Here is a 27362-nt window from a genome sequence, read left to right as displayed (position 1 = left end):
GACACTGGGACATAGAATCACACAATGAACCACGTTGGAAAAGACCTTTCAGACCATCAAGTGCAACCTTTACCCCAGCACTGCCAAGGCCACCACTAACCCCTGGCACTGAGGCCTCGGCTACACGGGGTGTGAACACTTGCAGGGACGGTGACTCCAGCCCTGCCCTGGGCAGCCTGTTCCAATGCCTGAGCACCCTCTGGGGAAGGAATTGTTCCTCAGCTCCATCTAAACCTGCCCTGGTGCAGCTTGAGGCCGTTTCCTCTTGTCCCATCCCTTGTTCCTTGGGAGCAGAGACCAGCCCCCTCCTGGCTCCATCCTCCTGTCAGGCAGTTGCAGAGAGCGATCAGGTCCCCCCTGAGCCTTCTCTTCTCCAGACTAAACCCCCCCAGGTCCCTCAGCCGTTCCTCATCACACTTGTGCTCCAGGCCCTGCACCAGCTCCGGTGCCCTTCTCTGGCCCCGCTCCAGCACCTCAATGTCTCTCTTGCAGTGAGGGGCCCAGAGCTGACACAGGATTCGGGGTGCGGAATCCATCCCCCTCCACTTTTTGCCCTGGATCTGCAAACACACACATCCCCACAAAGCTCCAAACTGCTCGGGGCTGCAGGGCACCAGAGGAGGGTGCTCCGGCTGGCAGAGAAGCCAAGGAAGGACCCTCTCCCAAGATCTCCTCCTGCTCCCCAGCCCCTGCTGCTGACTCGGTTACCGGGGGCACCGAATGCACCAAAACAGCTCAAAAAGAACATGTGAGCCCAAAATAGCACCTAAACCCCACCCTCGGGTGCCCGCTTCCTCCTTTGGCAGCTCTGGGTGCCCTCCTGGGTGACGGCTCAGCCCCAGGGCACCAGCAAGGGCTCCCCCAGGGCTTCACACACTCCTCGCCTTGGCGCTGGGCAGCACATGGAGCAGGTCAGGTCCGCTCCCGGCTCTACTAATTCCTGGAGGATTCAAGACAAGATCAGCCCCAAGCTCTGGTGCCGCTGCAGAGAGTGGCCTGTCTCAGGGATGTCTGTGCCCGCCTCGTGGGGCTGGAGCAGAGCAGGAGCTGGAGGGCACAATGGAAACTATCTGCAGCGAGATAAGGCACTGAGAGGCAAGCTCCGGCCTCTTGGGTTTGGATTTCCATGTGGAAGGTTATCCCGCACGCTGCACTTCCCATTTCTTTTCCAGTGGGAGATCCTGTGTGCACAGAACATCCTTGACCTCCTCAGAAACCCACTGCAGAGCAAAGGCAGGGGGAGGAAAGGCAGCTCGAGCCTACAAGAGAAAGCCCTGGAGGGCCGGATGTGAGGAGGACTGAGTGAACCTCAGGGAAAAGGAAAACAGGAGCTGTCAAAAGGCCTCGTCTGGGAAAGGGAAGAGAAAAACCTCATTGGAAAGAGAACTAAATGAAACAGGAGCAAATGGCCACAAAGGCCAAAACAGCAGAGGAGAAATGCCACGGTGCTGCCTGCATCCCCATCACCCAGGGCAGGGAGCAGCGGGGAGCGCGCCTGCTGAAGGAAGCTCTCAGGATGCATTACCAAGGGGCTGGAAAGCACAGGGAGCTTGGGAATTGCGTGCTCCTGAAACGGCTGTCGAAGCCTGCAGAGCACATCCCGGGCTCTTGGGACAGGCAGAAAGCAAAAGGGTTATTGATGGTGGTTATTGATGTCCAAAACCATCTCCGAAAGCCTCGAGAGCAGCCATCAAAGCCAGGAGCAAGCTTGTGTGTGCCAAGGGTTTGGGGTTTCCCTCAGCACCCACCTCTCCTCCTCTTGGCAAATGGCTTTTGGACTACGGAGCTTGGTCTGTGCCTCGGGCCAGGACCCGGCAGCACAGAGGGCAGGAGCCACCGCTCACTATCCCAGTCCCCAAGGCCAGGGTTTAGCTTGGATCCCACCGGCTTTGGGCGCACGTTCCTCCTGTTTGGGATGGCAGCAGCACGCGGGGCTGAAGAGCAGCCTGGCTGGAAGCAGTGATGCTGCCTCCCCTCGCCCAGGCCGAGCTGGCACGCCAAAACACGGCCCGGGTCCCCAGCAGGGCTCTGGCACCCTGGGGTGACACTGCTGAGCAAGCCCATTCTTGCTGCGCCCAACTGCTCAGAGCAGAGAGGGACGGTCCCGCTGCCGGCTCCCCACAGCCGTGGGGCAGCACCCAAAGCACCGCGCTGGGCTCCTGGTGACTCCGCGCTGACGGGGCTGCGGGTGAGGGCACCACGCGCCACCAGAGCTGCCCCCATGCACAGGCTGTGCCGCTCCGCCTGCCCCGGCGAGCGCAGCGTGCCCCCAGCCCTGCTGGCACACAGCGAGGGGACGGCCTCACCAGCACCGTGTCACCAGCGCTGCCCCCTCCCGAAGGCTGGTCCCGCCCAGCCAGCGGCGATGAACCCACAGAGCCAGGAAAGGCCGCGACAAACCCACCGAGACCCACTTCAGAGCAGGTTCAGCCGCAGCAGCTCAGGCACCACGTCCAGGGCTTAACGGGAAGGATTCATAGAATCCCAGCCTGGGTTGGGATGAAGGGACCTTAAAGCTCCTCCAGCTCCAGCCCCTGCCCCGGGCAGGGACACCTTCCACTAGAGCAGGTTGCTCCAAGCCCCTGTGTCCAACCTGGCCTTGAACACTGCCAGGGATGGGGCAGCCACAGCTTCTCTGGGAAAAGTCTGTGCCAGCGCCTCAGCACCCTCACAGGGAAGAGCTTCTGCCTCAGAGCTCATCTCAATCTCCCCTCTGGCAGGTTAAAGCCATTCCCCTTGGCCTGTCCCTCCATCCCTTGTCCAAAGCCCCTCTCCAGGGTTCCTGGAGCCCCTTTAGGCACTGGAACTGCTCTAAGGTGTCCCCTTCAGGAGCCTTCTCTTCTCCAGGCTGCCCCAGCCCAGCTCTCTCAGCCTGGCTCCAGAGCAGAGCTGCTCCAGCCCTCGCAGCAGCTCCGGGGCCTCCTCTGGCCTCGCTCCAGCAGCTCCACGTCCCTCCTGTGCTGTTGCCCCAGAGCTGGATCAGGACTGCGGGGGGGGCTCCCCAGAGCGCAGCAGAGGGGCAGGATCCCCTCCCTGAGCTGCTGCTCACGCTCTGGGGGTGCTCCCAGCACATGGGGGGGTTCTGGGCTGGGTCATAGGGAGCTTCTCCTCACCCAAGTCCTTCCCCTCAGGCTGCTCCATCCTGCTCCTGTACTTGTGCTTTACAGGCTTTTAGGGCTTCCACTGCTCTGTCTAAAAAGCCCTTGGTGCAAACGAAGCCATTTCTACCCCAAATCCCTGTGTCCAAGCAGCTGCTGCCGGCTCCAGGCCGGATGGAGCCTGGGACCAGGCACCCTCATACCTGCACCAGGGATTTCCCTCCCTGCTCAGGCCACTGGAGCTGTTTCTCCTCCTGCCTTTGGTGAGATTGTTTTGTACAGCAGCACGTTTTGCTGTGAACCAGCAGAACCTGTTGGGACACCCAGAGCCACTGCTGCCCCCGGCACCATTGGCCAGCGGGACTCTGGGGGCCTCTCCCAGGCAGCACAGAGCCAAATCCTGCTCCTCCTTCTCGCCAGGAGGCTGGACTGGTCCCTTTGGCACGTAGGGAGATGGGGGGGATCCCAAACCTGCCGCTCCAGGAGAACCCTGCTCCGTGCAGACCCCGCTCCTGGCTCTGTTTGCCTTCGATTAACAACAGACGTGGAAGCAAACACAACGTTTTAGGAAAGATCTTCCACATGTTTGGTTTTGGCAGCGCCTGAGAGCGTTACAAGAGCCAAAACATAACTAAGCCTCAACTCCCTGAGCCAAGGGGAGGCTGAGGAGTGGGACCGGTGGAGGCAAAAGGGAAGGAGGGTGGAAAGGGAAGGGAGAGGAGAAAACCGGCCCAAGTCAACCAGTGACTCCCAGTTTCACGTTAAAGCACCTCGAAGGAGCCGATGCCCACGTGCCCAGCACCGCAAAGGGGGCGGCAGCACCTCCAAGCGAGGGCTGTGGCCCTCCCAGCCCTGCACAGCGAGTCGCTTCATGGATACTGGTGGAAAACCTCGCAGCAAACCCGGCTCCTGGGGACTCCATCAGCTCCCAAAGCCCTGTGACAACAAGAGCCACGAGAGGACCCCCAAGGCAGCCCCAAGGCAATGGCGAACACACCTTGTCCCCCGCTTTATCACACCAAACACACTCCGAGTGCTCAGTGGAGGCGAATGGGCCACTGGGGCAAGTGACTTCTCTGAGGCTGTGTCTTAAGCAAGTGACTTCTCCTTGGCCTGGGTTTCATTTCCCCCCCTAAGGAAGCCAAAAAGGACACCGGTAACAAAGGAAACCACCCACCCGAGCGCACCTCGAGCCCCCCTTGGTGACAAACCCTCCCAGGAGAGGTGCCACGGGGCGCTCCGATGCTTTTAGCCCTTCGAAACACGCTGTTCCTGACTCATCCATGAGCTTTCACCTCTGATCGCCCCTGCTCCAGCAGCACAGCGCATCCACGCCAGCAACATCCTCCCCCAGCGAGCTTCCAGCACAGCTCTTCCCCATGGAAGTGGCAGGGAAGCCCAAGAGCGCACGGATCGCAGGGAAGGGGGTGGGGGAATGACTTCAGGAATCTGTTCTGTCGCTTTGGTGCTGAAGCAAAACGCTTGTTCCCCACCAGGGCCAAGAGGAGGAGGCGACACACGCAGCGAACGCACTGGGGCTGAGCTGGAAGGGCTGGAACACACGATGTGGTGGGAGAGCTGCGGAAAACTCCGGTTTCCCCCCAGTTTAGCACAGGGAATTCGGGAATGGCTCCTGAAACACAGGGGAGCAAGCCCCAGTGGGCAACCCCGCTGTTCACAAGCAGAACGCTGCTGGGAACGGAGGGTAATGGCCCAGAAGCAGCTTCCCACATCCCGAGCAGCGAGGAGCCGCGTTTCCCGGTCCCCGCTTGAGGATGACACCGAGCGCCCGTTTCCAGACCGATCCGCGCCCGCTCAAACCGCGGGACCCCGCTTCGGACGAGCCCTTCCCGGCGCCGCTTCCCGCCGGGGCTCCCACTCCCGGCGCTGCCCTCCAGGAAGCGGGACCTTCCCGAGCCCCCTCCTGCCGGGGCTGCCCTCCCGAAACCCCGCTCCCCTTCGGCATTCCAAAGGGAATCCCGGCGCCGCCACCCGAAGCGATTCGAACCCCGCTAGCGGGGCTCCCCCCCTCCCCATGACACCCCCCCGCGCCTGCGGCGCCGCCGCTTCTCCCCGAGCGCCGGGCGGGCAGCGGGGTCCGGCACAGCGGCGGGGCGGGGGTGCCACCGCCGGAGCTCACCTGGCTCGCCTTGTAGAACTGCTTCTTGAGCCCCGCCACCGACATGCTGCCGCCGCCGCCCGCGCCGGGGAGGCCTGTGGCGGCACCACGGAGCCCGGCGCAACGGAGCCCAGCCCGGCCCCGCCGCTGCCGCTTCCGCCGCCACGCCCCCTGCCGGCCCGGCGGAGCGCCGCCAACCGGCACCCCCTGCCGGTGGGGCCGCGCTATCGCCTCACGGTGCGAGAGACAGCGACGCGCTCTATCGCAACAGCGCGGGGGGAGGGCGGAGCTGCCGGCGGCTGTCGCGCTATCGCGGCGCCCTCCTCCTCCTCCTCCTCTCCCCGGAGAACTACAACTCCCAGAATCCCCCGCGACAGCCGCGCCCCCTCTGCGCCTGCGCGCCCCTGCGCCGATCGCTCATTGGGTCCCGGTGCCGCCGCCATTTCGCGCCCTGGCTCCGGCCCCTCCGTGTCGCAGCAGGGCGGGCGGCTCCGCCGCGCTGCCCGGTGCGGGGTCAAGGCGGCCCCGGTCTCACCGGAGCCGTCCCGGGGGCCGAACCGCCGCTGTCCCGGCTGCGGGCCTGACCTCGAACACAACCGTAAGGACCTAAGGGCGCCGCGCCGGCCCTCATGCAGCCGTCCAATCAGCGCCTGCAGCGCTCCAAACTGACAGCCTCCTCCTCCAATTAGCGACGGGTGCTTCTCAGGGGGCGGGGCGGGCGGAAGCGCCGGGTCACGTGGGTCGCGCTCCGCCTATCAGCGCGGCGAGGCGCGGGGGCGCCCCGGCTCCCGCCAAATACGAGCGGGAGCCGCCGGGGCGGGACCGGGACCGGGACCGGGGCCGGGGCCGGGGCCGGTCGGGGTCGGGCGCCGCTGCCGCCGCCGCCGGAGCAGGTAGCGCGGAGCCGGGGGGAGCGGCGCGGCCGCGGGGCGCGGCGCTTCCGGCGGGGGGCGCGGGGCCTCCCCGCGGTAACAAAGGAGGCCTGGAGCCGCCGTCCGGCCCGGCCCCGGGCTGGCCCCGCGGGGTGAGGGTCCCGGGGCTCTGGGGGGGCTCTGTGTGCCCGGGCAGCGCGCCCGGCGGCGGTGCGGGCGGTGTGTAACTGTGCCGCTTTCCCCCCGCAGCCATGGAGTGCAGGGACAAAGCGGCTGCGCCCCCGCGGAAACTCGTACAAGGTAAGGCCGCGGAGCATCCATGTCACCCGGCGCGGCTGAGGAGGTGCCAGGCCTGGCTCCGCGCGGTGAAGGGGCCCGGGGTGGGTGACCTGCCTCAGCTCTTGTGCTTCAGCCCTAAGGAAATGCCTCGATGGTTGGTTCCGACCCGCTCCCGGGGTGTGTGTGAGGTGACCGGGCTCCCTCTGCTCTGGGGACACCCCCCCTGCAGTCCTGATCCAGCTCTGGGGCAGCAGCACAAGAGGGATGTGGAGCTGCTGGAGCGAGGCCAGAGGAGGCCTCGGAGCTGCTGCGAGGGCTGGAGCAGCTCTGCTCTGGAGCCAGGCTGAGAGAGCTGGGCTGGGGCAGCCTGGAGAAGAGAAGGCTCCTGAAGGGGAGACCTTAGAGCAGCTCCAGTGCCTAAAGGGGCTCCAGGAAACCTGGAGAGGGGCTTTGGACAAGGGATGGAGGGACAGGCCAAGGGGAATGGCTTTAACCTGCCAGAGGGGAGATTGAGATGAGCTCTGAGGCAGAAGCTCTTCCCTGTGAGGGTGCTGAGGCGCTGGCACAGACTTTTCCCAGAGAAGCTGTGGCTGCCCCATCCCTGGCAGTGTTCAAGGCCAGGTTGGACACAGGGGCTTGGAGCAACCTGCTCTAGTGGAAGGTGTCCCTGCCCGTGGCTTTAGATGAGCTTTAAGGTCCCTCCCAACCCAAAGCGCTGTGTCTATGACTAAGCTAACACCCAGCTCTCATTCCAGCTCGGCTGCCGTTCAAGCGCTTGAACCCTGTGCCGAAGGACAAGTACGATGCTGATTCAGAAGTCAAGAAATTGAAGAGCTCCCCGGGGGGGTTTGGTCCCAGTAAGGATTCCTCCCTCGACGTGTTGGCTGCATCCCTGGACAATGTGGAGAATGACTGCCAGCTGGAGCCGGGGCTGGATTTTGCTCCCAAACTTGTTAATGGAAAGGGACCATTAGACCATTTTATCCAGAAGAACCCCCAAGGTAACCCAAACGAACCTGTAACTGTTATTAACCTGACAAAGGGCTCCAACCACAGACTGAGTGGTGATATAGACCATGTGGATTCAAAAGCGTCTTCATCTCTAGCTGTAACTAATGGCACATTAGGAAAAGAGAGAAACCAGTTGAGTTGCCTGGATTCCACCCCGAGAAGCCAAATGGATGAGTCCATGGAGACTGAGGCTCCGTGTGGAAATCAAGAGGAAGGTTCGGTGGGTGCAATCTGGCCACATCCCAGGTTAACAGAGTGTCACAACATGGGGAGCACAAAGGTAAAGCCAATTGAACTGAAGGATGTCATCTTTGAGGGGAAGATGCCTGTGGTGCTCCTGGAGGACATTATGAGTGCAAAGCCTCCTCCAGTCGCCTCTCTGGACGGGAGCATCGCGTCGGAAAACGAGCCCATGGGATCATCCCGGGAAGGGGACTCGGGCCTCACCAACTCCTCGCTCAGCTCCGGCTCCGGGAGCTCCCCCGAGGCGCAGGCTGCGGCAGGGGCCAGGAGAACCTCCGGCCCCTTGGCTGCCTCCACGCCCGCCAGGAAGGTCGGTCGCTCCTGCTCTGTGGTGGGTGGTTTCCTGTGCCCGTAGTGAAAAGGCTCGATGGGATGGATGTGTACGGAAGGTGATGTTCATTTGTTAGGAGTATGATGGAGTTATTGCCCTTTTACATCTTAGCTATGGCAGAAGGAGTCGAGTCGTGCCTGGTTTGCAGCTGCTGGTGTATTTGCATCATGGGAATGTGGCTTTAAACTCTGGTTCATTTGATTTCTTTGGAGTGCTCCTCAAAGTGCACCCCCTGGGACGTGGTGCTTTGGTCACTGGGATAAGGACAGTGTCCAAAAGCAGGTTTGTCCATTAGCTCATGTTTTACCACCTCGGTTCTCTCCTTGCTGAAGCTGCTGCAATTCCCATGAGAGGCCGTGGCCCGGGTCAGTGCAGAAGCTTTTCCAGCTCTGAATTTCTGTGGCTGAGGCATAGAAAAAGCTTGAAGTTGAAGCCAGAGCACATCAGTGGCACTGCAGCCCCCTCTGTGAGCGTGGGGGACGAGTCAGATGAGCCTCTGTCCCCTGAGCTGAGCACACAGAGCTTGTGCTCTCATCTGTCTTGTTCCAGGAGCTGCTCCAGGGAATGCTCACTGCATGGATGGTGCTCCCAGGGAGCGGGATGCTGTTGGGCAGTGAGGGCTGGAGCACAGGAGGGAACCCCTTGAAATTAGCTCAGAATGAGCCGGTTTATTCTCATCTTAGTTGCAGTTTGGGAGCTCTGTGGTTCCTGTAGTGAAGGGGAAGCTGCAGAGGTGACATTCAGTGGCCTGTTCATGGCTCAGTCATTTTGGGAAGAGATCAGTGGGGCGCAGAGGCACCCACAGTGCAGCAGAGCAGTGCTGGGGACTGTGCTTGGGCAGCCCCCCCCATCTGTGCTGCTCAGCTGCATCTGAGAGGGGAAAATGAGGCAGGTTTTGGAGGGGGGTTATGTGCTGCCAGAGAATGGAGCATGGGGCTCAGGGAAATCCCAGAATCCCGCCTGGTTCGGGTTGGAAAGGACCTTAAAGCTCACGCAGTTCCAACCGCAGGTTTTCCTGGAGGAGCTATGGGTGAGTCAGCTGGGGCTCGGCGCTCAGGAAGGGGCAGGGCTTCCCGTTCTTCTGTCTCCTTGTCAGGGAGACTGATCCATTCCTATACAGCTAAAACTCCCAGCCTCTCCTTGAAGGATTCCCAGCCTAGCAGAACAAGTAAACCGGTGCTGGGCTCCTCACGGAAGACAGGAACACAAGCGAGCTGGTGGTTTCCTGTGGTGTGAGGTGAGGCTGGAACAGCTCCTGGGCTGTTCCCACAGTGGGAGGCCGTGTCTCAACCTGCCCTGGTGTGTTTGTTTTCCTCACTGGAAACAGCTCTGAGAAACTAAAGCTCCCAGTTGAAAGAGCTCTTAGTTTAGATACAGATTGTCCTGCTGCAGCTTTGCACTGTGTCAGCTGGGACGTCTGGGAGGACAGGAGCTGAAGCAGTTGGTCACTGTTAAACCAGTAACCACAGAATTTAAACATCCCACCTTGGAATGGAAGAAGAGGAACGGGGGAATACAGGAAACCAAGCCCCAGGGTGCTGAAACATCGGCAAATGAAGCCTTTGAGCAGCCCATGAATAATGCTCTGAAACATCAAATACCTTTTTTATCCCCCTATATAAATAACAGCATTAATTGCCATGAGAAGGGTGACCTGTTGGGAGCTTCAGGTTGATGTGCTGCTGGGAAAGCCAGAAGAAACAGTGTTAAAATAGGGATAACAGTCCTTGGATTCAGGCAGTTATAGCTGAATATCATACCAAGAGTAAGGGGTAGGGTGCAAAACAAACCCCAACCAACCAGTTTTAACTCAAAGGAAGTGACTTTGCCATAATTTAATGTCCTCTGTTGTGCTCTTGTGATTTGGAGCAGCTCTAATCTCTGTTTGGTTTTGTGCACATGATATTCCCTTGCAAATGCTACTTTAAAACGGAGGAGACTGGAGGGATTTGGTTATGCAAAGCTGAGTAAACTGAAGCATTTGGATGGCTTCAGGCTCCCCTGTAAATCAGATCTGCTTCAAGTGTGTTCTGATAGAACAGGTAAGTCACTGAACACACAAACCTGCCAGAACAAGGTTAACCCAGTTCAGGTGGAGCTTGCTGCTCCCCTCAGAAGAGTTCCAGTGCCTCGTGGAAAGGGAGTGATGTGGATCCCTAAAACGTGTGTTTTGTCATTCCAGGTGTCTCAGAAATTCCACAAAAACTCTGCAGAGAAGGAGAAGCTGAGATTGCAAAGAGTAAGGCATTTTCACTGACATAAAGCTAAGCTGCTGTGCTTTTACAGTGAATAGGAAGCGAAGCCCTTTGTGTTTCATCTTAGTCCACTTAGAACATCTCTTATCCCAGTTTTCCTCGCTTGATGCATATGGAAGCAGCTTCCTGCATGCACTTACAGTACTTGGCTCGTTCCAAAGCTGCTTAATGCATATGGAATGAAGTGTGGGTGGTCTGCACTGCATTCCTGTGCTCTTTGGTAAGATATTAAGAACCTGTCAATGTTGCTGACTGCTTGTCAAAATGCATTTGAGGATTTTTGGCCTAAACCCTTCCCGAGAGGGTAGGTGCACCCTGCAAAGTGATCAGATGCAAATGAAAGCTTCAAGAGCTATTTAGGGTTGGTTCCCTTCCCCCTTTCAAGCCACCAAACACAGGGTCTGTTCCTCATTAATAAGTGAGGCAAATGGGCTGCTGAGTTCAGGGTTGGCTGGAGAAGCTGTTGGGTGTCACATGGAAACGTTCAAGCTCTGCTCTTGGTTCGCTGAGTGCAGCTCGTGGGGAGACTGTTCCGTACCCAAGCAGGGGCACGGTGCTGGTGCTGTCCATTCTGCTCTATGCTGCTGGATCACAGGGAGTTCTTGAGCAGGGAGTGCTGTAGGAGTGGGCTTTGCCTGTTGGAAAAGGGGGTGTTGAGGAGGGCCTGTGCTTAGGAATTCTTCCTGGGCTTCTCAGGAGCTCGTTTATAAAGTTGGCAGGAGCCTGTTGTGTGGTTTCTATATGCGGCTGAGCCCGCTCTCGAGATGCTTTGCTTTTGCAAGTGCCCCATATAGAAGTCCAATCTGTTGTTTGCTTCTTCCATTCTATACATGTGTTAAAAATAGCAGCAATGTGAGGGAGAGATGAGGATGGAAACTGCTGAAAATCACCCAGCCCCACCAGTCCTGCTGGTAACTTCCCCCCGGTTCCATCGCAGGCAGGAGCCCTTCGGCAGTGACTCAGTGGGGCAGGATTGCGTTGGGGTTTAACCACTGGCACTGTTTTGTGTGGTGCTTGCCTTCTGCAGCTATTTGTGCATCCTGACACTGATCGCTTCAGTCTTGATGTTGCCAAGAAGAGATGGGAAATAAATAAACCAAAACTGCAAATGCACAGGGAGGATGTTGGTGCATCTGAGCACAGACGTAGCCTCGATTGCTGGTGAAGTCCCCAATGCCTAAAGCTATATTTCTGCATTCTCCTCTATGTCAATAGACCCATAATGAGAATGTCAGTTGCTCGGGGAGGAAATACAGTAAAGGGCAACACTTGCAATGTAATCTTCCCCCATAGTGCCTCCTGAATAGGCTGAGGGTGCCTGGTGTTGTCTGTTGCCTAAAATGGATTAGCACAAGTGACAGTTCTGGTGAGCTCCAGGTCTTCTCAAGTAGGTTCACAATCTGGAGTTTGGAGTGAAACACATCATCAGGAAATCCTGATGGGTTTCTAAAGCAGAATCAGATCAAACTGTCTAAATTTATCCTGTGGTAGCCCTGCCATTGATAGCAAAGCATGAAAGCTCAGCTCATGAGGGATGTGTTCGCAAAGAAAACATTACATTCCCAGTAAGTTTCCATAATGCTACAAAGGTAATGAGGATGACTCAAATATAAAGCAAGGAGAATACAAAGCTCTCCTTGATGCTTAGAAAATGGAAATGCCTCCATTTGTTAGAGGAAAAGAACAGTTAATGCCTTCAGAGAGCCAGTACAAGGTAGCTCAGCAGCACATAGCTGTGGTTCATAACCTCGTGTCCTGGGAGAGCTGGAAATGGCACCGCAGGGGAAGCACTGGATGGGTACAAGAATCTCACAGACTGGTTTGTGTTGGCAGGGACCTTAAAGCTCCTCCAGCTCCAACCCCTGCCACGGGCAGGGACACCTTCCACTAGAGCAGGTTGCTCCAAGCCCCTGTGTCCAACCTGGCCTTGAACACTGCCAGGGATGGGGCAGCCACAGCTTCTCTGGGAAAAGTCTGTGCCAGCGCCTCAGCACCCTCACAGGGAAGAGCTTCTGCCTCAGAGCTCATCTCAGTCTGCCCTCTGGCAGGTTAAAGCCATTCCCCTTGGCCTGTCCCTCCATCCCTTGTCCAAAGCCCCTCTCCAGGTTTCCTGGAGCCCCTTTAGGCACTGGAGCTGCTCTAAGGTCTCCCCTTCAGGAGCCTTCTCTTCTCCAGGCTGCCCCAGCCCAGCTCTCTCAGCCTGGCTCCAGAGCAGAGCTGCTCCAGCCCTCGCAGCAGCTCCGGGGCCTCCTCTGGCCTCGCTCCAGCAGCTCCACGTCCCTCTTGTGCTGTTGCCCCAGAGCTGGATCAGGACTGCGGGGGGGGCTCCCCAGAGCGCAGCAGAGGGGCAGGATCCCCTCCCTGAGCTGCTGCTCACGCTCTGGGGGTGCTCCCAGCACACGGGGGTGGTTCTGGGTTGGGATTTAGTATCTCAGCTGAAGAAAGTCCTTATTTGACTCCAGTTCTCGTGGCAGCAGCCGTTGCTGTGTGCTAAATGACAACTTGCTTCATGGCTTGTTTCCGACCCAGGACCAGGAGCGCGCAGACAAGCTGCAGAAGTTACAAGCAGAAAGGGAGGAAAAGGGAAGGCTGAAAGAAGAAGCGAAAGCCGCGAAAGAGCGAGCCAAGGAGGAGGCCAAGAAGAAGAAAGAAGAGGAGAAAGAGTTGAAAGAGAAAGAAAGGAGAGAAAAGAAAGAGAAAGAAGAAAAGGAAAAAGCCGAGAAGCTGAGAGTGAAGGAGGAGAAGCGCAAGGAGAGGCAGGAAGCCTTAGAGTAAGTGCCCTGGTTTCTGCACGCCCTGGGGAATAACGTGTCCTGGTGTGAGCACCTTTCCATCCCCACCTAAACCAGCCCTTGTGGGGGCTATACTGGTCGAGCAGCACGTGCCTCTGGCCCAGGGTAGGTTTTGAAGGCTTGAAAGGCTGCGTGCACCAGAGCCTGGTCTCAGCAGTGCTTTCTGCTTGCAGGGTCACCTGGGCTTCTGCTTTGAAATGGCTGAAAAGTGCTGTTATGCTCCACTGAGTTTTCCCTTCATGACCAGTCTTGCTTGTACTTTGCAGTTTGCTGGCACGGGTGCCCAGGCTGGTGAGGAAGTTGCTTGTAACTTGGTAATATCCTAAATACCCTTTCCTGGGATTGGAGAAGCTACTTTGTGGCTAAACCAGGGCAATATTTGCTCTAACAGGAATCGAGAGTCTTCTGTACGCTTAACCAAGCCTGCTCCTTGGCTGAATTAACAGCTCATCTTCTTGCCTTGCATGATGGGGTCAAGGTCTGGGGCTTCTCCCCTCTTCCCCGGCGCAAATAAACACTTGATGGTTCACACCAATTAAAATGGACTTTCTATTAAAGGGCAAAACTTGAGGAGAAGAGAAAGAAAGAAGAGGAGAAACGCTTGAGAGAGGAGGAAAAGGTAAATGCTTTCTCCAGCTTGTCTCTAAAGCCTGCTCTGGTGAAACGATGGTCATGGGCTCCCTGGCACCCTGCCGGGGGTGCAGCCGGGCCAGGCTGCTGTGGGGGGGCTGCTCCACCAGTTCTGTCCTGGTAAATGACTGAAACTTTGCTTTGCACCTCAGTGGGTTTGAAGTTGAGCTCTCCTGCAGTTATAAACCTTGTCCTACCTTTACATGTACAATGTGCTTTTGGATTGCAGCGTATCAATGCCCAGAAAGCAGAAATCACGAGGTTCTTCCAGAAACCAAAGACTCCCCAAGCCCCGAAGGTGAGGAATTGCTATTCCTGTCTTTCAGTAGTTGTCTTCTAACAAATACACTGATTTCCTTCTCATCTGTCCCTTCAAGCTTCTTACGTGGACGAAGCATTAGTTCTTTTTCTTACTTCCCAATCTCAGAGGTGTGAAGGACTTTAAAACAAGCCTGTGACCAGAGCAGCGACTCCAAAAGCAGTTTGTAGTTGCTTTAGGAGAAACCTCACCTCTGTCTTCTGCTGCACTGGCTGTGAAGACCTAGAGTCCTTTGGAAAGATCTCTTGGAGTCTCACATGTGAAGGGCTTAACCTAAATCTTCCTGCAGGCCTGGTGTTAAGGCCTGTTGCAGATGTTGACTGTGGTGGTGCCGCAGTTTCTGGGGTGTTGAGACCTTACCAATCCTCACTTGCTATTTCAGATTCTTGCTGGCTCTTGTGGAAAGTTTGCTCCTTTTGAAATTAAGGAGAACATGGTCTTAGCTCCCCTGTGTCGTATCGCCCTGGATCCAGACTTCTTGGAGCAGCTGGATAAGCTCCTGCATGCACAGAACAGTGAAGTTTCCTTCTTGAGGGACCTAAAGTGTCGTAAACCACGTAAAACTGGACCTACTTTTGTCAAGAGCAGCACTGACGCAGTGAACAGGTTAGTCTGTGTCTTCACTTCTTGTCTGTAATGAACTGCAGAATGGTTTTGACTTTGTCTTAATCTAATGTTGGAGCTGATGGGAAGAGGGAGCTTTGCTCTGGATACTCACATTGGCTGAGAATTGGTTCCCCAGGGAGCAGTACGTTATGAGGGGGATTTCCTTCATTCCATGCAGTGCTCTCACATCCTTTCCTGCAGGAACTCTCGTGCTTCAGGCAGCTGCCCTGCGGCAGTGGGCACTGCTGGCCTTTAATGGTGTTCATCCTTGAGCGTTTCCAAAAGGAAATGGACTGATAGCTAAAGCAGAGGTGGTGCTAAGGAGGGAGGTGGCTTGTCTGGAGCTCCTCTTCCTGCAGGAGAGTTGGGAGAACAAGTTCTGCACTTGGGGTTGTGGTGGTGGCTGAGCTGAAGCTTTCTCTGAGCTGTTTTCCTGAGCCGCAGGGGAGTGGTGGGTCAGGCCTGAAGATGCCTTCTTGTTTCAACAGTGACGTGGTGGTAGTGGATAACTGCAAAACAGATGCTGTTCCTGAAAGGGGGCAATTTGGGAGGATGAAACTCCTGCAGTTCTGTGAGAACCACCGGCCTGCATACTGGGGCACGTGGAACAAGAAAACCACCCTGATCCATGCCCGGAATCCTTGGTCCAAGGACAGTGTAAGCACCTTGCAGGCTTGTTGGAGTCTTCCTTTCCTTCCTTCTGCTCTTGAACTTAGTATGTATTTAGCCAAGTTCCCTTGTTCTCTGGGATTCCCGATTCACTCCCATGTTCCCTTTTGCTGCCAAGTTGTCAACCCCTGCCTGGGGCCTGGCCTCATGCTCTCGAGTTCATGACAGAAAGGGCATGTTGGCATTTGTTCTAGAAACTGCTGGACTATGAAGTAGATAGTGATGAAGAATGGGAAGAGGAGGAACCTGGCGAAAGTCTCTCCCATAGTGAAGGGGTAAGGATTCTGCCTGCTGGAAAAGAGCTTTCTGACCCAGTCACACTGCCGGTGTGCTTTCTAACAAGCAGAGTTTGTTTTTAGGATGACGAAGAGGAGGGAGAGGATGAAGATGATGACGATGGGTTTTTTGTACCCCATGGGTACCTATCTGAAGATGAAGGAGTGACAGAAGTAAGTGAACTGGGGGTCACTGGCTTTCCATCTGTTTCCAATGGATCTTGTAATGTTGGCAGAGGGAGGCTCTGTAGTGTTGGCAGTGATGTGACTGGGTCTGCACGGTCCAGGAGCAACTTCTGCAGCTCAGGAACACTGGGAAAAGCTGGGTTGGAAAAGGCTTTTGGTTGTTCCTGGGCCATCTCTCAAGTTCTTTCTCACCTGCGGCTTTAGGAGTGTGATCCAGAGAATCAGAAGGTTCGTCAAAAGCTGAAAGCAAAGGAGTGGGATGAGCTGATGGCAAAGGGGAAGAGGTTCCATGTTCTGCAGCCCGTGAAAATCGGCTGCGTCTGGGAAGGAGCAGAACATGACAGCAGCACAACCGCAGACCTAAAGGTGCTCCAGCAGTTCACAGCCTGCATCCTGGATTCACCTCTTGCAGAGGAAGAACAGCAGGTCCAGAAATGTAGCAAGAAAAGAGCAAAAGATCAGCAAAGTAAGACCTAAAGAGCTAAATACTTGTCTTGGTGCACTCTGGTACTTGGCTTGGGCGAGAACAGCTTTTCGTAGTGAGTGTCAAGTTCAGAACAACCTGTTTATGACAAGTCTGAAAGCCAAGGAGTCTCTGAGAGTTCTTGGAAAAGAGTTTTCCAGTGTTGCAGCTGGTATGGCCTTGGTTACACTCTCCCCAAAACTGCTCCAGATAATGTAGGAGATGAAGCCAACAACACTTCAGTAGATGCAGGTTTAGGACTGGAAGTGCTTGGGCTTGTTGACCTGGTTATTGCTCAGGGGGGAGAGGGTTTAGTTTGTGCGACAGGTTTTGGTACTGAGTAACAAAAGGCTGAGGATAATGATCATAAAGGCTAGAACAGGGGTCAGAGCTTTCACTGAGGCTGCCTTTTCTCCATCCAGTTTGGCTCCTCTTACAATCCTAGATCTAAAATTAACCTCAGCCTCTTTGGCCTCTTTCTGGAGCACGGGTTCTGATGGCTTTTCCCAACCATTAAAGAGTTCTTTGTTCCCCCCCAACCCAACCTTTGTGCCTCCTTCCTTCCCCGCAGTCCTTGGCCACCTGCTGCCGCTGCTGCACGGCAACGTGAATGGGAGCAAAGTGATCATCCAGGAATTCCAGGAGTGCTGCCGACAGGGACTGTTCAGTGACGTGGCGGCGGCCGCCGACTGCAGCGACGCCAGCCCCGCCAGCCCCATGGCCTCCCGCCCGCAGACGCCCGTCGGGGAGGACAGCGGGGTCCCTTCCAAAGCCAGGCTAAAGAGAATCATCTCGGAGAACTCTGTGTACGAGAAGAGACCCGAGTACAGGATGTGCTGGTACGTCCACTCCGAGGTGCTGAAGAGTTTTGACCAAGAGCATCTCCCCGTCCCTTGTCAGTGGAACTACGTCACGCAGGTGCCTTGCTCGGGGAAGGAGGAGGGTGGCAGCGCGGCGGGCCTGGCCGTGCTGCAGCCCAGCCCCGTGGCAGGGAGGAGGAAGCCCACTGGCAGCATGTCCATCACCAAGTTCATGAAGAGACCTCGGGATGCTGAGCAGGTGAGTTCCTGTCATCATGTCCTTCCCCAGGCCGGCACGGTGGGGATGGAGCTGTGTCCCCTCAGCAGCTGAGTGCCCCCGGCACACCCCTACCCTGGTCTAGATGAGCAGAGCCCAACTATAAAGCTACAGACACCTTCCTTCACACAGAGCCCCCCTTTTTTTGTGGGGAAAGGAGTGAAATGATGTGACTGAAGAGATGGGTTTCTTTTGGGCCTGTCTGTTCCATTGAAAATGCTGCTTTCCTGCTGTTCTTCCATTCTCTGCTCTTTGGCAGTGATTTGCATCCAAGCTGTGAATAGTTCCTGCTTGGCCTCGCTGTTGCAGCTGTGTGTGATTTGTGTGCAGGTTTTTATGGGTGCGTATGGCTGCCAGATGCATAGCCCGAGCTGGTGCCTTACATCAGTTGCATGTGCACTGATTCAATGTGGTTCCTAAGTGCTGCAACTCAACCTATAATAGTCTGCAAAGTCTCCAGCTTATCCTGTCATCCATAAAGCTGAATTTCAAGAGCTGGTTTCAAAACATCATCATTCATAGGAACAAAATGAGATGGATGTGAAGTAGTTGCTACTCCGGCTCTAAGCTTTGTTGTGGTCTTCCTGTCGTTGGCTTCTGCTTTTCAGGGTAACCACGGGTAGTGCGAACAGCTTAATCACCCGAAATGATGACTGAAAAGTATGTGTTGGGTGATGTTTCATTGTGCATTTAAGACAGGAAAGTCTTTATATATAGGTCCTGAAGTTTGGTGTTAGCAACCGTCTGCTCCCACACCTATTGGAAGGGCAGGGTCTGAACTGCTGCTGGGTTTATCCCTCATCCTCTGTGGACAAGGGGGTTAGGAAAGAAGCCACGGACAAGCCTTTTGATGCTTTTCCTTCCCACTTTATTCTTGTCTTGGCTTCTGAAGCAGCTCTGCCTTCAAGTGTTGATGGGGATCAGAGGCTTGTGTGAAGCTGTTCAGCCCCCGAACTCCATCTGCTTGGGTTTTTTCCTCATACACTAAATAAAGGCAGAGAGAAAAAAATCTCTGCTTGGCACCCACTGGAAACTGCTGATAAGTGACTGCTTGAGCAGGAATAGCCAAACAAAGGCTTGTGGCACAATCCCATCACCAGCTCTCCAAGGCAGCTTCAAGCCGTGCCTGTGAGGTGCGGTGCTGTGCGACGGTGGCGAGACCCGAAAGCCTTTCGTGCCTTAGGACCCCTGAATGGAGCTCCTCGATCCCATCCTTCCTGCTGAGCGTGGCTGGAGCGTGGGGGCAGCAGGGAGGGGGGGGAGGTCAAGGCTGCCAGGTTCTCCCTCCCCCCCAGCACGTGTTATTCTCATGTAAGTAAAGGTGCTTTTACACAGGCTGTGGGGAGAGGAGGCCTGGCTCTGGAAGTGGGCACTACCTGCCCATGTGTGGGAGAAGGATGCTTCATCTGAGAGCTCCGGCTTGAATCAAAGGTGCAAATGTAAAGTTTCTTCTCTCAGAACAGCTTGTAGGGGGTGGGGACCGCGTCCTAGGGCTGAGCTTTGCATTCCCCAGGTGCAGTTGGGCAGAGGAAGCAGAAAGCACTCGCAGATGTTCAATGCTGGTGGCTTCAGTTGGTGTCACTCCTGGGGTTTGTTCTCTCGATTCAAAATGAGAAGCTTGTGCTGCTCCTGTGGTAGGAAAGGGGGTGGTCAAGGGAAGGACTGTCACCCCTCCCTGGGTAAAGGCTGGCAAAGATGAGGAGTTGGGGAGAACACGCTTCAGAGCTGACAGGCAAAAGTCAGTTTCCGTCTTCAGAAGGAAGAAAGCATTCAACGTGACTGGCACAGGGGGGAGATTCCCCTTCAAAACAGCAGAACCCGGTCAGTTTTCAGTCCAGGTTTGAACTGAGTTTTGCTGTGGAGGCTGTTGGTCGCGTTGTGCAAGGGTGAAACGTCCTGGAGCAGAAGCTTGGCTGCTTCCCGCTCCCCGTGCCACTGCACGAGGCCTTTTATCCCAAATCCGGGTCCGCTGCAGCCAGGACCTGCTGCTTTCCCTTCCCTCGCAGCCTGCCCGGCTGGTCAGGGGGTGCTGGGAGCCCCCGGGGGGGGGGAGCACCCACTGCTGCCCTGCGCAGCGCTGCCCCGGCACCCTCAGCTTGCTCTTAAAGGTCCCTTTGTTTCCCTTAAGGCTGAAGCTGCAGAGATGGATGGATTCCAGGCAGACACCGAGGAGGATGATGAAGATGATGACTGCATGATTGTGGATATACAGCCAGGCAAAGGTGGGGAAGTAAAGCAATAGCAGTCTCTTGGCTCTCCCCCGGGGGAGAGGACGGGGTGTGGGGCTGAACCTGTTGGGTGCTTGTGCCCCTTTCTCACCAAGCCTCATGCTCTCATCTCTGGGTTATTTTATTCTAGGTACTTCTCTGCTTTTTAGCTTTTATTCTAGATGCTGCTTTGCTATTTACAGTCTTTAATGTGCTCTTACCTCTTCTTCCCTCCTCCCTCCACTTGATTAAACAGTGCAAATAGCATTTGGCTGCCAGTGTTACCTTTGATTTTTACTTCTTTTCTGGTAAGAACTGTGAGCGTTTGGGTCAGGCTCAGCACATCCAGTAACTGTTGGTAAATGTTGCTCAGCAGGGCAGCCCTCTGGGGTCTGCACAGTCCAAATCCCTGCCAAGACTAGTAGGGTCTGGACCATATCTCCCCCCTGCTGCCTTTTGAAGCCGTAGGTGCGCGCTGAGCTGTCCGGAGGAGCTGGAGCAGCTCTGCTCTGGAGCCAGGCTGAGAGAGCTGGGCTGGGGCAGCCTGGAGAAGAGAAGGCTCCTGAAGGGGAGACCTTAGAGCAGCTCCAGTGCCTAAAGGGGCTCCAGGAAACCTGGAGAGGGGCTTTGGACAAGGGATGGAGGGACAGGACAAGGGGAATGGCTTTAACAGAGAAGCTGTGGCTGCCCCATCCCTGGCAGTGTTCAAGGCCAGGTTGGACACAGGGGCTTGGAGCAACCTGCTCTAGTGGAAGGTGTCCCTGCCCGTGGCAGGGGTTGGGACTGGAGGAGCTTTAAGCTCCCTTCAACCCAACCCATTCCAGGACAATGGGCAGGCCCTGGGCTGGTTGGCAGGTGAGGGCTCTGGTCAAGGCTGTGCAGCTCTGCTCTAGAATCAAAGCACTTGCTTATATTTGTGTCCCAGTTATCCCTTAGGAAGTGGCTTTCAAAGCTTCCACCGCTTATAGCGTGTCCTTTCAGGCTCCAGATTCAGCCGCAGTGGGATGAGGATGTTGAAGCAGCTCCTTTCATCTCAGCCAGGTTTTAACTATAAATACTTGCTCATACACATCAATAACTTAATGCCAACCACATGATGTGCATTCAGCTCCTCTAAACCGCTTTCAAACCCTCCCAGCCCTTTCTTACCGCTCTCACAATGGAGCTTTCACAATGCCACTGGCACAACCTGAATAAAGTGGGGTTTTGTGGAGGGCAGCTCCTCTATCTGATCGAGAAGGGCTTGTGCATATTCCATTCTAAAGCTGAATGTTTGACCCGTTCTAGACGTATCTGGTGCTACGTTCCTCCTCTCCTTCCATAACAGACAATGCAACTGTTTGACAAGAAGCTTTCCATTTAATCTTAAGCTGCTTTTTGCTTATTACAAGAGTGGAGGGAGATGAAAGCCTTGTCCTGAGGATGGGGCTGCTGTTCAGCAGCTTCCCTTCCTCAGGCTCTGTTGACACACATGCAACTGTCTTTGTTTGCCTCGGCCTGAGTCTAAAGCACTGCAAAGATGAGGCAGATCTTTTTTGATGGTTGAAGTGATTTTTATTCTGGATTGATGTTAACCCAATCTGAAACCCAGGTTTTAAATAGCATTGGAAAGGAGACTCGCACCAAGGGGAGACACAGAAAGCAGAGAGCAGTCCCGTCCTACTCCATTCATGAGGATACTTAAAACCCCCCAACCACCCAACCCAAACCAACCCCTTTTCTCCTTTGCAGATTCTACAGTGGCAGCTTTGGACTCGAGTGGTGCAGGAGCTGCTCCCCAGGACACCAGCATGCTCGGCCCATCTAATTCAGTTTGAGCCTTAACCACCTACTAACTTCTCTGGATGTACGTAGAATGAGTTAGAAAAACTTAAGCCCAGCGTATCTTTGAAGGAGATACTTGAAAGTATTCCAGATTTCTTGTAAAGAGAAGACAGCACTTTGTTCTGCTTCAGCCCCGATGGAAGCTTACGTTTTTAGTCCTAGTTTTTAGCTTAAAAGAAGAAAATCCTGCATCTTAATCTGTCCTTAATAAAGCATTATTGATCTTTTGATACTTCTTTGTAATGGAAGGTATCTAAATTATCTCTAAGACTAGCAGAGGGCTTCTGGAATAAGCTTATTGTGATACCACTGGGGGAATGACTGTTCATAATGTTGTATAGCATGGCCTTGGGTATAAATGATGTACAATTATATTTGAATTTATGCTCTCTCTGTCCTCCTGTTTGTGGTCTTCCTTGCTCCCGAGCACAGCAGCAGGGCTTTACCTTGGGGAAAGAGAAGAAACCACACCTTGTTTCCCCTAGCTTTAGGCTGGTGTTAATTGCTTGTCAGGGCTGATTGTTGGGCTCTTGTACCCACTGCTGCAGCAGGAGCTGTGTAAGTGCAGGCTGGGCTCTGCCCTATAGCAAAGCCACCACCACTGCCCTATAAAAGACTGAACTAGCATCAACCTTGCTCCTGTAGGTAACGAACTTGCTGGGAATATTAACCTTCCCTGGCCTGTGAGTTGATGGATTACTTCCCTAAACTCCCGGCTGCAGTTTGAGGCTGCAGCTCTCAGCGGTGGGCAGCAGAAGGAGGTGCTGTCAGTGCCTTGGTCTGCCTGGGGGTGCATGGAGTGAAGAGGTGGGTGATGCCACAGTGACACCAGTACCCCCAGTGCCAGCCCCGGCGCTCACGGGAGCTCGTCTGCATGTCAACCCTACAGAGCAGTTCAAACAGCTCTGAACAGAACAGAGTCTTTAACCATTCCCATCACTTTAGATAAATATACTCTCTGCAATAGGGGTTCCAGTGCACACAGAAGCAAAAGGAAAAGCTGGGTTCTAAGCCCAGCCCTAGATCCAGGCTCAAGTGGGAATCCAGCCTAGTGCTAGCACTGAGTCCCCCCCTCCAAGGGAGGAGAGTGGTGCTTCATCTCGGGCTTGGAACCACCTGGAGGTGCCCAGGAGGCTGGTGTGACACGGCCGAAGCAAGCCTCCTGCTCCGCAGAGCTGAACCCCCCGTCATTGCTGAGGTCAGGGGAGCTGCAAGCCCCAACAGTCCGCACGGGAAAGGGAGGGAAGAGGCTCAAAGCTCCAGCACTGGCTCCGCTGCCCTTTATTTCACGACAGTATCTGGACTCTGGCGAGAATCTCTGGTTTCAGGGGGCTTCGTGGCTGCTCCTCTCCCGCCGCCTGGATGTCTGCCATGAGCGCTGCGTCCCAGGCCAGCGTCAGCAGGGCTGAGGGTACCTGCACGCGAAAGGCACGTTGCTGAGCTGGAGCGCTGCGACGCTGGGACCCCACAACCTGGGGGGGTGCGTGCACACCCCTTGGGAAGAGCGGCAAGTGTGGGTTTCTATGGGGAGCTCTCGAGGGGCTGCTGCTTTGGGCTTGCTGGTGGCAGCTTGTGCCGGAGCTGCTGCCCACGGCCGAGGCTGTGTTTGCCACAGGGGCAGGTCGCTGCAGTTCACAGAGTCACAGCATCAGCCAGCTTGGAAAAGACCTTTAAGCTCATCAAGTGCAACCTTTACCCCAGCCCTGCCAAGGCCACCACTAACCCCTGGCACTGAGGCCTCGGCTACACGGGGTGTGAACACTTGCAGGGATGGTGACTACAGCCCTGCCCTGGGCAGCCTGTTCCAATGCCTGAGCACCCTCTGGGGAAGGAATTGTTCCTCATCTCCATCTAAACCTGCCCTGGTGCAGCTTGAGGCCGTTTCCTCTTGTCCCATCCCTTGTTCCTTGGGAGCAGAGACTGATCCCACCTCGCTACAACCTCCTGCCAGGTCATTCCTTCCAGACCTCAGCCTTGAGCCAGAAGCCTTCAAGCAGTTACTTGTGCTTAAAGAGAAGGGGCCAGAGCAGCATTTAGGGCACTGGGAGCAGAAGACACAAACCTCTCGCTATGTTACGAGCAGTGGGTGACTCTGACAACGTGAAGACCCCCGGAAGGTACCAGCTCTTTTTCACTCACCAGCCCGCATTCATTGAAGGCCAAGTTCTCATCTGTGAGTTTGAGACCTCCAGGTCCCAGGAGCTCAAAGGGCAGCCAGTCATCTCTGAGCGCTTCTCTCACAAAGGCGTAGAGCGCGGAGACTGATTCTCGTGCATTAAAAGTCCCTGCCATGAGAAAACAAGGGAGATATTGAGAGAGAGAAGTCTGGCATTTCCCAAATCTAACCTTTTGTGGTAGGTTCCGTGCGGCTCCTGTACTGATCCTCACTTCACGAACCACTTCAGTGCCACAAAACCAGCCCAATTCGACTGCGAAGCAGAAAAGCAGAATCCCCAAAGCCAAAATCTTCCTTAATTTGTCCCAAGCCCCTGCCAGCCTGTAACAAAGAGCTGGGAAAGCCTGAAATGCTTCCCAGAGTTCTAGTGCAAGATTTGAAGCGGATTTTATCCTGTTGTATAGCCTGCCACCGCACAGGCAGCCTCACGCTGGCTGCTGTAACAAACTCATCTAACGAGTCCAGCTTGCTCCTGGCAGCCTGGGAAGAGCAGGATTTAATTAACAGAGCCTTGGGATTCTTCCCTCTGCACTCCAGCCTGGCCTGCAGCCCCAAGCCTGGCCAGGCAAAGGGCTTGGAGATGGGAAAAGGAGGTAGAGAAACATTAGTCCACTCTGGGTTCTTTATCGCTTGTGTTTTGTGCAGCGCACCTCCAGCTTGCTTAATGGTCAAGCTCTTTAGACTACAAGTGTGCTCAGAAGCTTCTGAAGGATAAGGCAGCTTTTTACCTTGGAGGAGATATCCATCGGGAAAGCGGACTCGGACCAGGGTGTAGTTGTACTTCCGCATCTCCCTTTGCTCTTCCTTCTCTCGCATGGCTCTTGTCCTCAGCATTGAAGCCTTCTCCACCGCTTCTGTCCTTTAGGGAACAGCCTGGTTAGCACGAAGGAGAGGTGCAAGGCTGGGAGCTGGTGTCCCGAGCCGCCTCCTAAAGCAACTCACCGGAGCCGCTGCTCTCGTTTGAGCTCCTCGGCAGTGAGGTTGTAGAAGTCGGGGGGCAGCTCAAACCGAGCGGCCTCAGGGGATGGTTTGAACACACAGAGCTGCCGGTCCAGCCGGGCTCGCACGGGCTCCGAGCTCAGCAGCTGCTCCTTGTAGTGCTTGAGGTCTTCCAGCCTGCTCAGCACGTCCTCCTTCAGGACGTAGAACTCCTCCGTGGTCTCTACAACCACAAGGAGAGAATTCAAGACTCTTCTTTACGTGAGTAATGGAGGAAATAGAAATTCCAGCCTCCCCCAGGATGTCCCACCACCCACAAACCCCCTCCTCCAGTTTAACACGCTCCCATTTCTTGCCTTGTCCTGGAATGGGCAGTGTTTTTGTCTCAAACCCGATAGCCTGGAAAAATCTGTGTATCCCTTCCAAGCAGCTTATCCTTTCCTGGAAGAAAAGGAAAGAAGTTGGTTGTATCCTGCTCCAGGCAAGGACCTCCCTGGGCAGAGCAGCTGGGGGAGCCTTTGCCTCACCTGAAACACTTTGTTCTGCAGTTTGATTTTCCGGTACTTCTCCTCCTCTGGATGGAGATAGATATTATCCAGGTACCTGCAGGAAGAGGAACGCACAGCATGGATCAAAGCAGGGTGTGCTCTTCCACTGCGTAGGAAGAGATTGAGAGACCTCACAGTATTTCTCACTGCAATAAAAAACCAGGAAAGCAGGATCATTTCCTCCCCAAACCAGACAGAAGCTGGATCTCAACCAGCAGCTCCCAAACCTGCCTGAGTGCACTGACCATTAAACCCTCTCGGAGGTGCTGCCCTTATTCCAACTGACACTTTAGATGGTTTAAGCCTTTGGATTCGGTGTTCTACAGCCTGGAGCACAGCAAGAGAATCCTCCTGCGTGCCCATCCAGCACCACCAGCACCACGTACTTGGCCACGGTCTCCAGCCCCACTCGCACTCTCTCCCGGTCCTTATTGAAGGTGTGAATCTCCATGATGGAGGCAGCCACTGGGTCTACGGAGAAATACTGGGAGAGAAGGAGAGAGGCTGGTCAGGAGGAGCTGCCGCTGCCCCACGCAAAGGGGCTCCTGTGGTTTAACCCAGCACCAGGCTTGTTCTGCCCGTGCTGGGGGGGCAGAGAGAAGCAACAGGGTCAAAGTGGGGGAAAACCAACCCAAATGAGGGTTGGGCCGAAGGCATTTAATAGGTAAAGCAAAAGCTGGGCATGAAGCAAAGGGATTTATTCCCTCCTCCCCACTTTGGCCATTTCCAGCGTGTCATCATGACTTAGTCACAAACCCAAGACACGGCAGAGCTGCTATGAGGATAATTAACTCCATCCCAGCCACAACCAGTACACAGGGCTGCAATTCCCAGCGCCAGCGTGCCGAGGGAGGGGCTCGGGCAGGAATTTGGGTGGCTCCTTTGGGAGACGCAGGGAAAAGGTGGTGGGTTGGAGAGGTCACTGCTTGAGGGGACCCATGCCACAAACGGGGAGGAAGGGAAGGCCGGGAATGCCGGGAAGCACTTACTGACTGGATGGCTTCCCTGAGGTGCTGCTCCTTCCTGTCCTTCCTGACAACCGCCCCGGTCAAGGGGCAGATGAAGTAGACCCCCGAAACGGAGAGCGCAGCCGCCCCTTCCTCAGCGGCGGGGGCAGTGTCCTAAAGGAGACAAAACCAGGCACCGAGTGAGCACAGGGAGGGGTTTGGGGGGGGTTTGGGGGGCTTTAGTGCTCAAGGCCAGGTTGGACACGGGGGCTTGGAGCAACCTGCTCTAGTGGAAGGTGTCCCTGCCCAGGGCAGGGGGTTGGAGCTGGATCAGCTTTAAGGTCCCTTCAACCCAGACCAGGCTGTGGCGGGGGAGCAGCAGCATCTCCTACCTCTTCCTCTGCACCGAGCCCTCTCTCAGCGGCAGCCGCCTCAGCCATCAGCTCCTTCCTCACTACAAGAGACCAACCCCGGTTACAGCAGGGCACGGGCAGCGCCAAAGCCGGGTGAGAGCCCCGGGGCGAGCGTGAGCCCCGTTCCCGTGCCCCCGGCACCCCGCAGCCAGCCCCTACCCTGGCTCCTGATGGCCTCCTGCGACGAGGCCAGCTTGGCCTTGGGCTTCCCCTCCATCCGAGCCAGCGCCGCCGCCGCCGCCATCTGCGCCTCATCCGTCGGGCCCTGCCGGGGCTTCGGAGCCGCCGCCGCCGCCTTCGGGCTCTCCCTGGGGGCGCTGCGCAGGACCGAGGGCTCGGGTCAGAGCGGCCGGCTCCGGGCTCCCAGCGCCGCGCCCGGCGGGGACCGCGCCCGCCCCCCCCGCGGTTACCGGAGGGTCCCCGCTGCCCTACCCCGTACCGGGACGGCTCCGACAGCTTCTGCCCGGGCCCCGCGGTCTTGAACTTGAGGTCGGCCTTGATCTCCTGGAAGAACTTGCGCATGGCGGGGCCGGGAGGGGGCCGGGACGGACCCGGGGCACGCACCGGGGCACGCACCGGGGCCCGCCCGCGTCACTGACAGCGGAAGGGGCGGGCCCCGGCTCCGCTCCGGGCTCCCGCCGCTCTATGACCTCCGCGGCTGACGGAGCGGGGGGGGGGCACCCCGGGACCGGCACCCACATACCCCATAGCGCGGCACGGGCTGGGGTACAGCTCAGGGTGTGCCATGGCCTGGGTACGGCATGGACAGGGATACGGCATGGACAGGCATTCGGCTCGGGATACAGCACGGCCCAGGATATGGCACAGCCTGGGATATGGCATCATGGAATGGTTTGGGTTGAAGGGACCTTAAACTCATCCAGCTCCAACCCCTGCCACGGGCAGGGACACCTTCCACTAGAGCAGGTTGCTCCAAGCCCCTGTGTCCAACCTGGCCTTGAACACTGCCAGGGATGGGGCAGCCACGACAACCCTCCTGGCACAGCCCAGCAGCGAGCGCTCGCTTATGGGGTGCTATGGAGACACCCCCCAGCACCCTTCGCCACCCATTCCCTCCCTCAG

At 56.1% G+C, this 27362-nt stretch overlaps 3 protein-coding genes across 7 annotated transcripts in view; 1 reads left to right on the top strand and 2 right to left on the bottom strand.

Moving 5' to 3' along the window:
• Positions 1-5435, bottom strand: part of SH3GL1 (SH3 domain containing GRB2 like 1, endophilin A2) — a 28530-nt gene extending 23095 nt beyond the window's left edge. For all 3 annotated transcript variants that reach the window (XM_030509322.1, XM_030509323.1, XM_030509325.1), the window contains exon 1: positions 5239-5435. In XM_030509322.1, coding sequence (XP_030365182.1) covers positions 5239-5283 — 45 coding nt within the window. In that variant the 5' untranslated portion in view covers positions 5284-5435. The remainder of the gene's footprint in view (positions 1-5238) is intronic.
• A 209-nt stretch (positions 5436-5644) lies between these two features.
• CHAF1A (chromatin assembly factor 1 subunit A) lies at positions 5645-21644 on the top strand. 2 transcript variants are annotated; one of them, XM_030509317.1, is made up of 15 exons: positions 5645-5815; positions 6339-6389; positions 7124-7932; positions 10136-10192; positions 12738-12979; positions 13559-13619; positions 13860-13928; positions 14332-14555; positions 15044-15212; positions 15419-15499; positions 15584-15673; positions 15890-16151; positions 16720-17207; positions 19354-19447; positions 21164-21644. In XM_030509317.1, the coding sequence occupies exons 2-15, from the start codon at positions 6341-6343 to the stop codon at positions 21247-21249; spliced, it is 2781 nt and encodes a 926-aa protein (XP_030365177.1). In that variant the 5' UTR covers positions 5645-5815; positions 6339-6340; the 3' UTR covers positions 21250-21644. The 2 variants fall into 2 exon arrangements, with proteins under 2 accessions (XP_030365177.1, XP_030365178.1); XM_030509318.1 differs by lacking the exon at positions 5645-5815 and adding an exon at positions 5961-6110.
• Positions 20772-26896, bottom strand: UBXN6 (UBX domain protein 6). 2 transcript variants are annotated; one of them, XM_030509319.2, is made up of 11 exons: positions 26719-26896; positions 26439-26596; positions 26259-26320; positions 25909-26040; positions 25306-25403; positions 24899-24974; positions 24728-24812; positions 24375-24594; positions 24161-24291; positions 23396-23541; positions 20772-22671 (listed from the first exon to the last, which is right to left on the bottom strand). In XM_030509319.2, exons 1-11 carry the CDS (start codon positions 26799-26801, stop codon positions 22543-22545), a joined length of 1320 nt encoding a protein of 439 aa, XP_030365179.1. In that variant the 5' UTR covers positions 26802-26896; the 3' UTR covers positions 20772-22542. The 2 variants fall into 2 exon arrangements, with proteins under 2 accessions (XP_030365179.1, XP_030365180.1); XM_030509320.2 differs by having other exon boundaries at positions 20972-22671; positions 26712-26730.
• Positions 26897-27362: the final 466 nt, after the last annotated feature.

Source organism: Strigops habroptila, chromosome 20 (genome assembly GCF_004027225.2).
Source record: "Strigops habroptila isolate Jane chromosome 20, bStrHab1.2.pri, whole genome shotgun sequence".
NCBI classification, from domain to species: Eukaryota; Metazoa; Chordata; class Aves; order Psittaciformes; family Psittacidae; genus Strigops; species Strigops habroptila.
This window is presented reverse-complemented; position numbering and strand designations above follow the sequence as displayed.

Excerpts from the sequence above, each read along its gene's own strand:
- UBXN6 (XM_030509319.2), bottom strand. The coding sequence starts at position 26,801 with ATGCGCAAGTTCTTCCAGGAGATCAAGGCCGACCTCAAGTTCAAGACC. Across the intron at positions 26,321-26,438 it reads GGAGGCCATCAGGAGCCAGG|TGAGGAAGGAGCTGATGGCT; the intron begins GTAGGGGCTGGC and ends GGTCTCTTGTAG. Across the intron at positions 26,041-26,258 it reads GGCTCGGTGCAGAGGAAGAG|GACACTGCCCCCGCCGCTGA; the intron begins GTAGGAGATGCT and ends TGTCTCCTTTAG.
- CHAF1A (XM_030509317.1), top strand. The coding sequence starts at position 6,341 with ATGGAGTGCAGGGACAAAGCGGCTGCGCCCCCGCGGAAACTCGTACAA. Across the intron at positions 7,933-10,135 it reads CCTCCACGCCCGCCAGGAAG|GTGTCTCAGAAATTCCACAA; the intron begins GTCGGTCGCTCC and ends TTGTCATTCCAG. Across the intron at positions 19,448-21,163 it reads GGATATACAGCCAGGCAAAG|ATTCTACAGTGGCAGCTTTG; the intron begins GTGGGGAAGTAA and ends TCTCCTTTGCAG.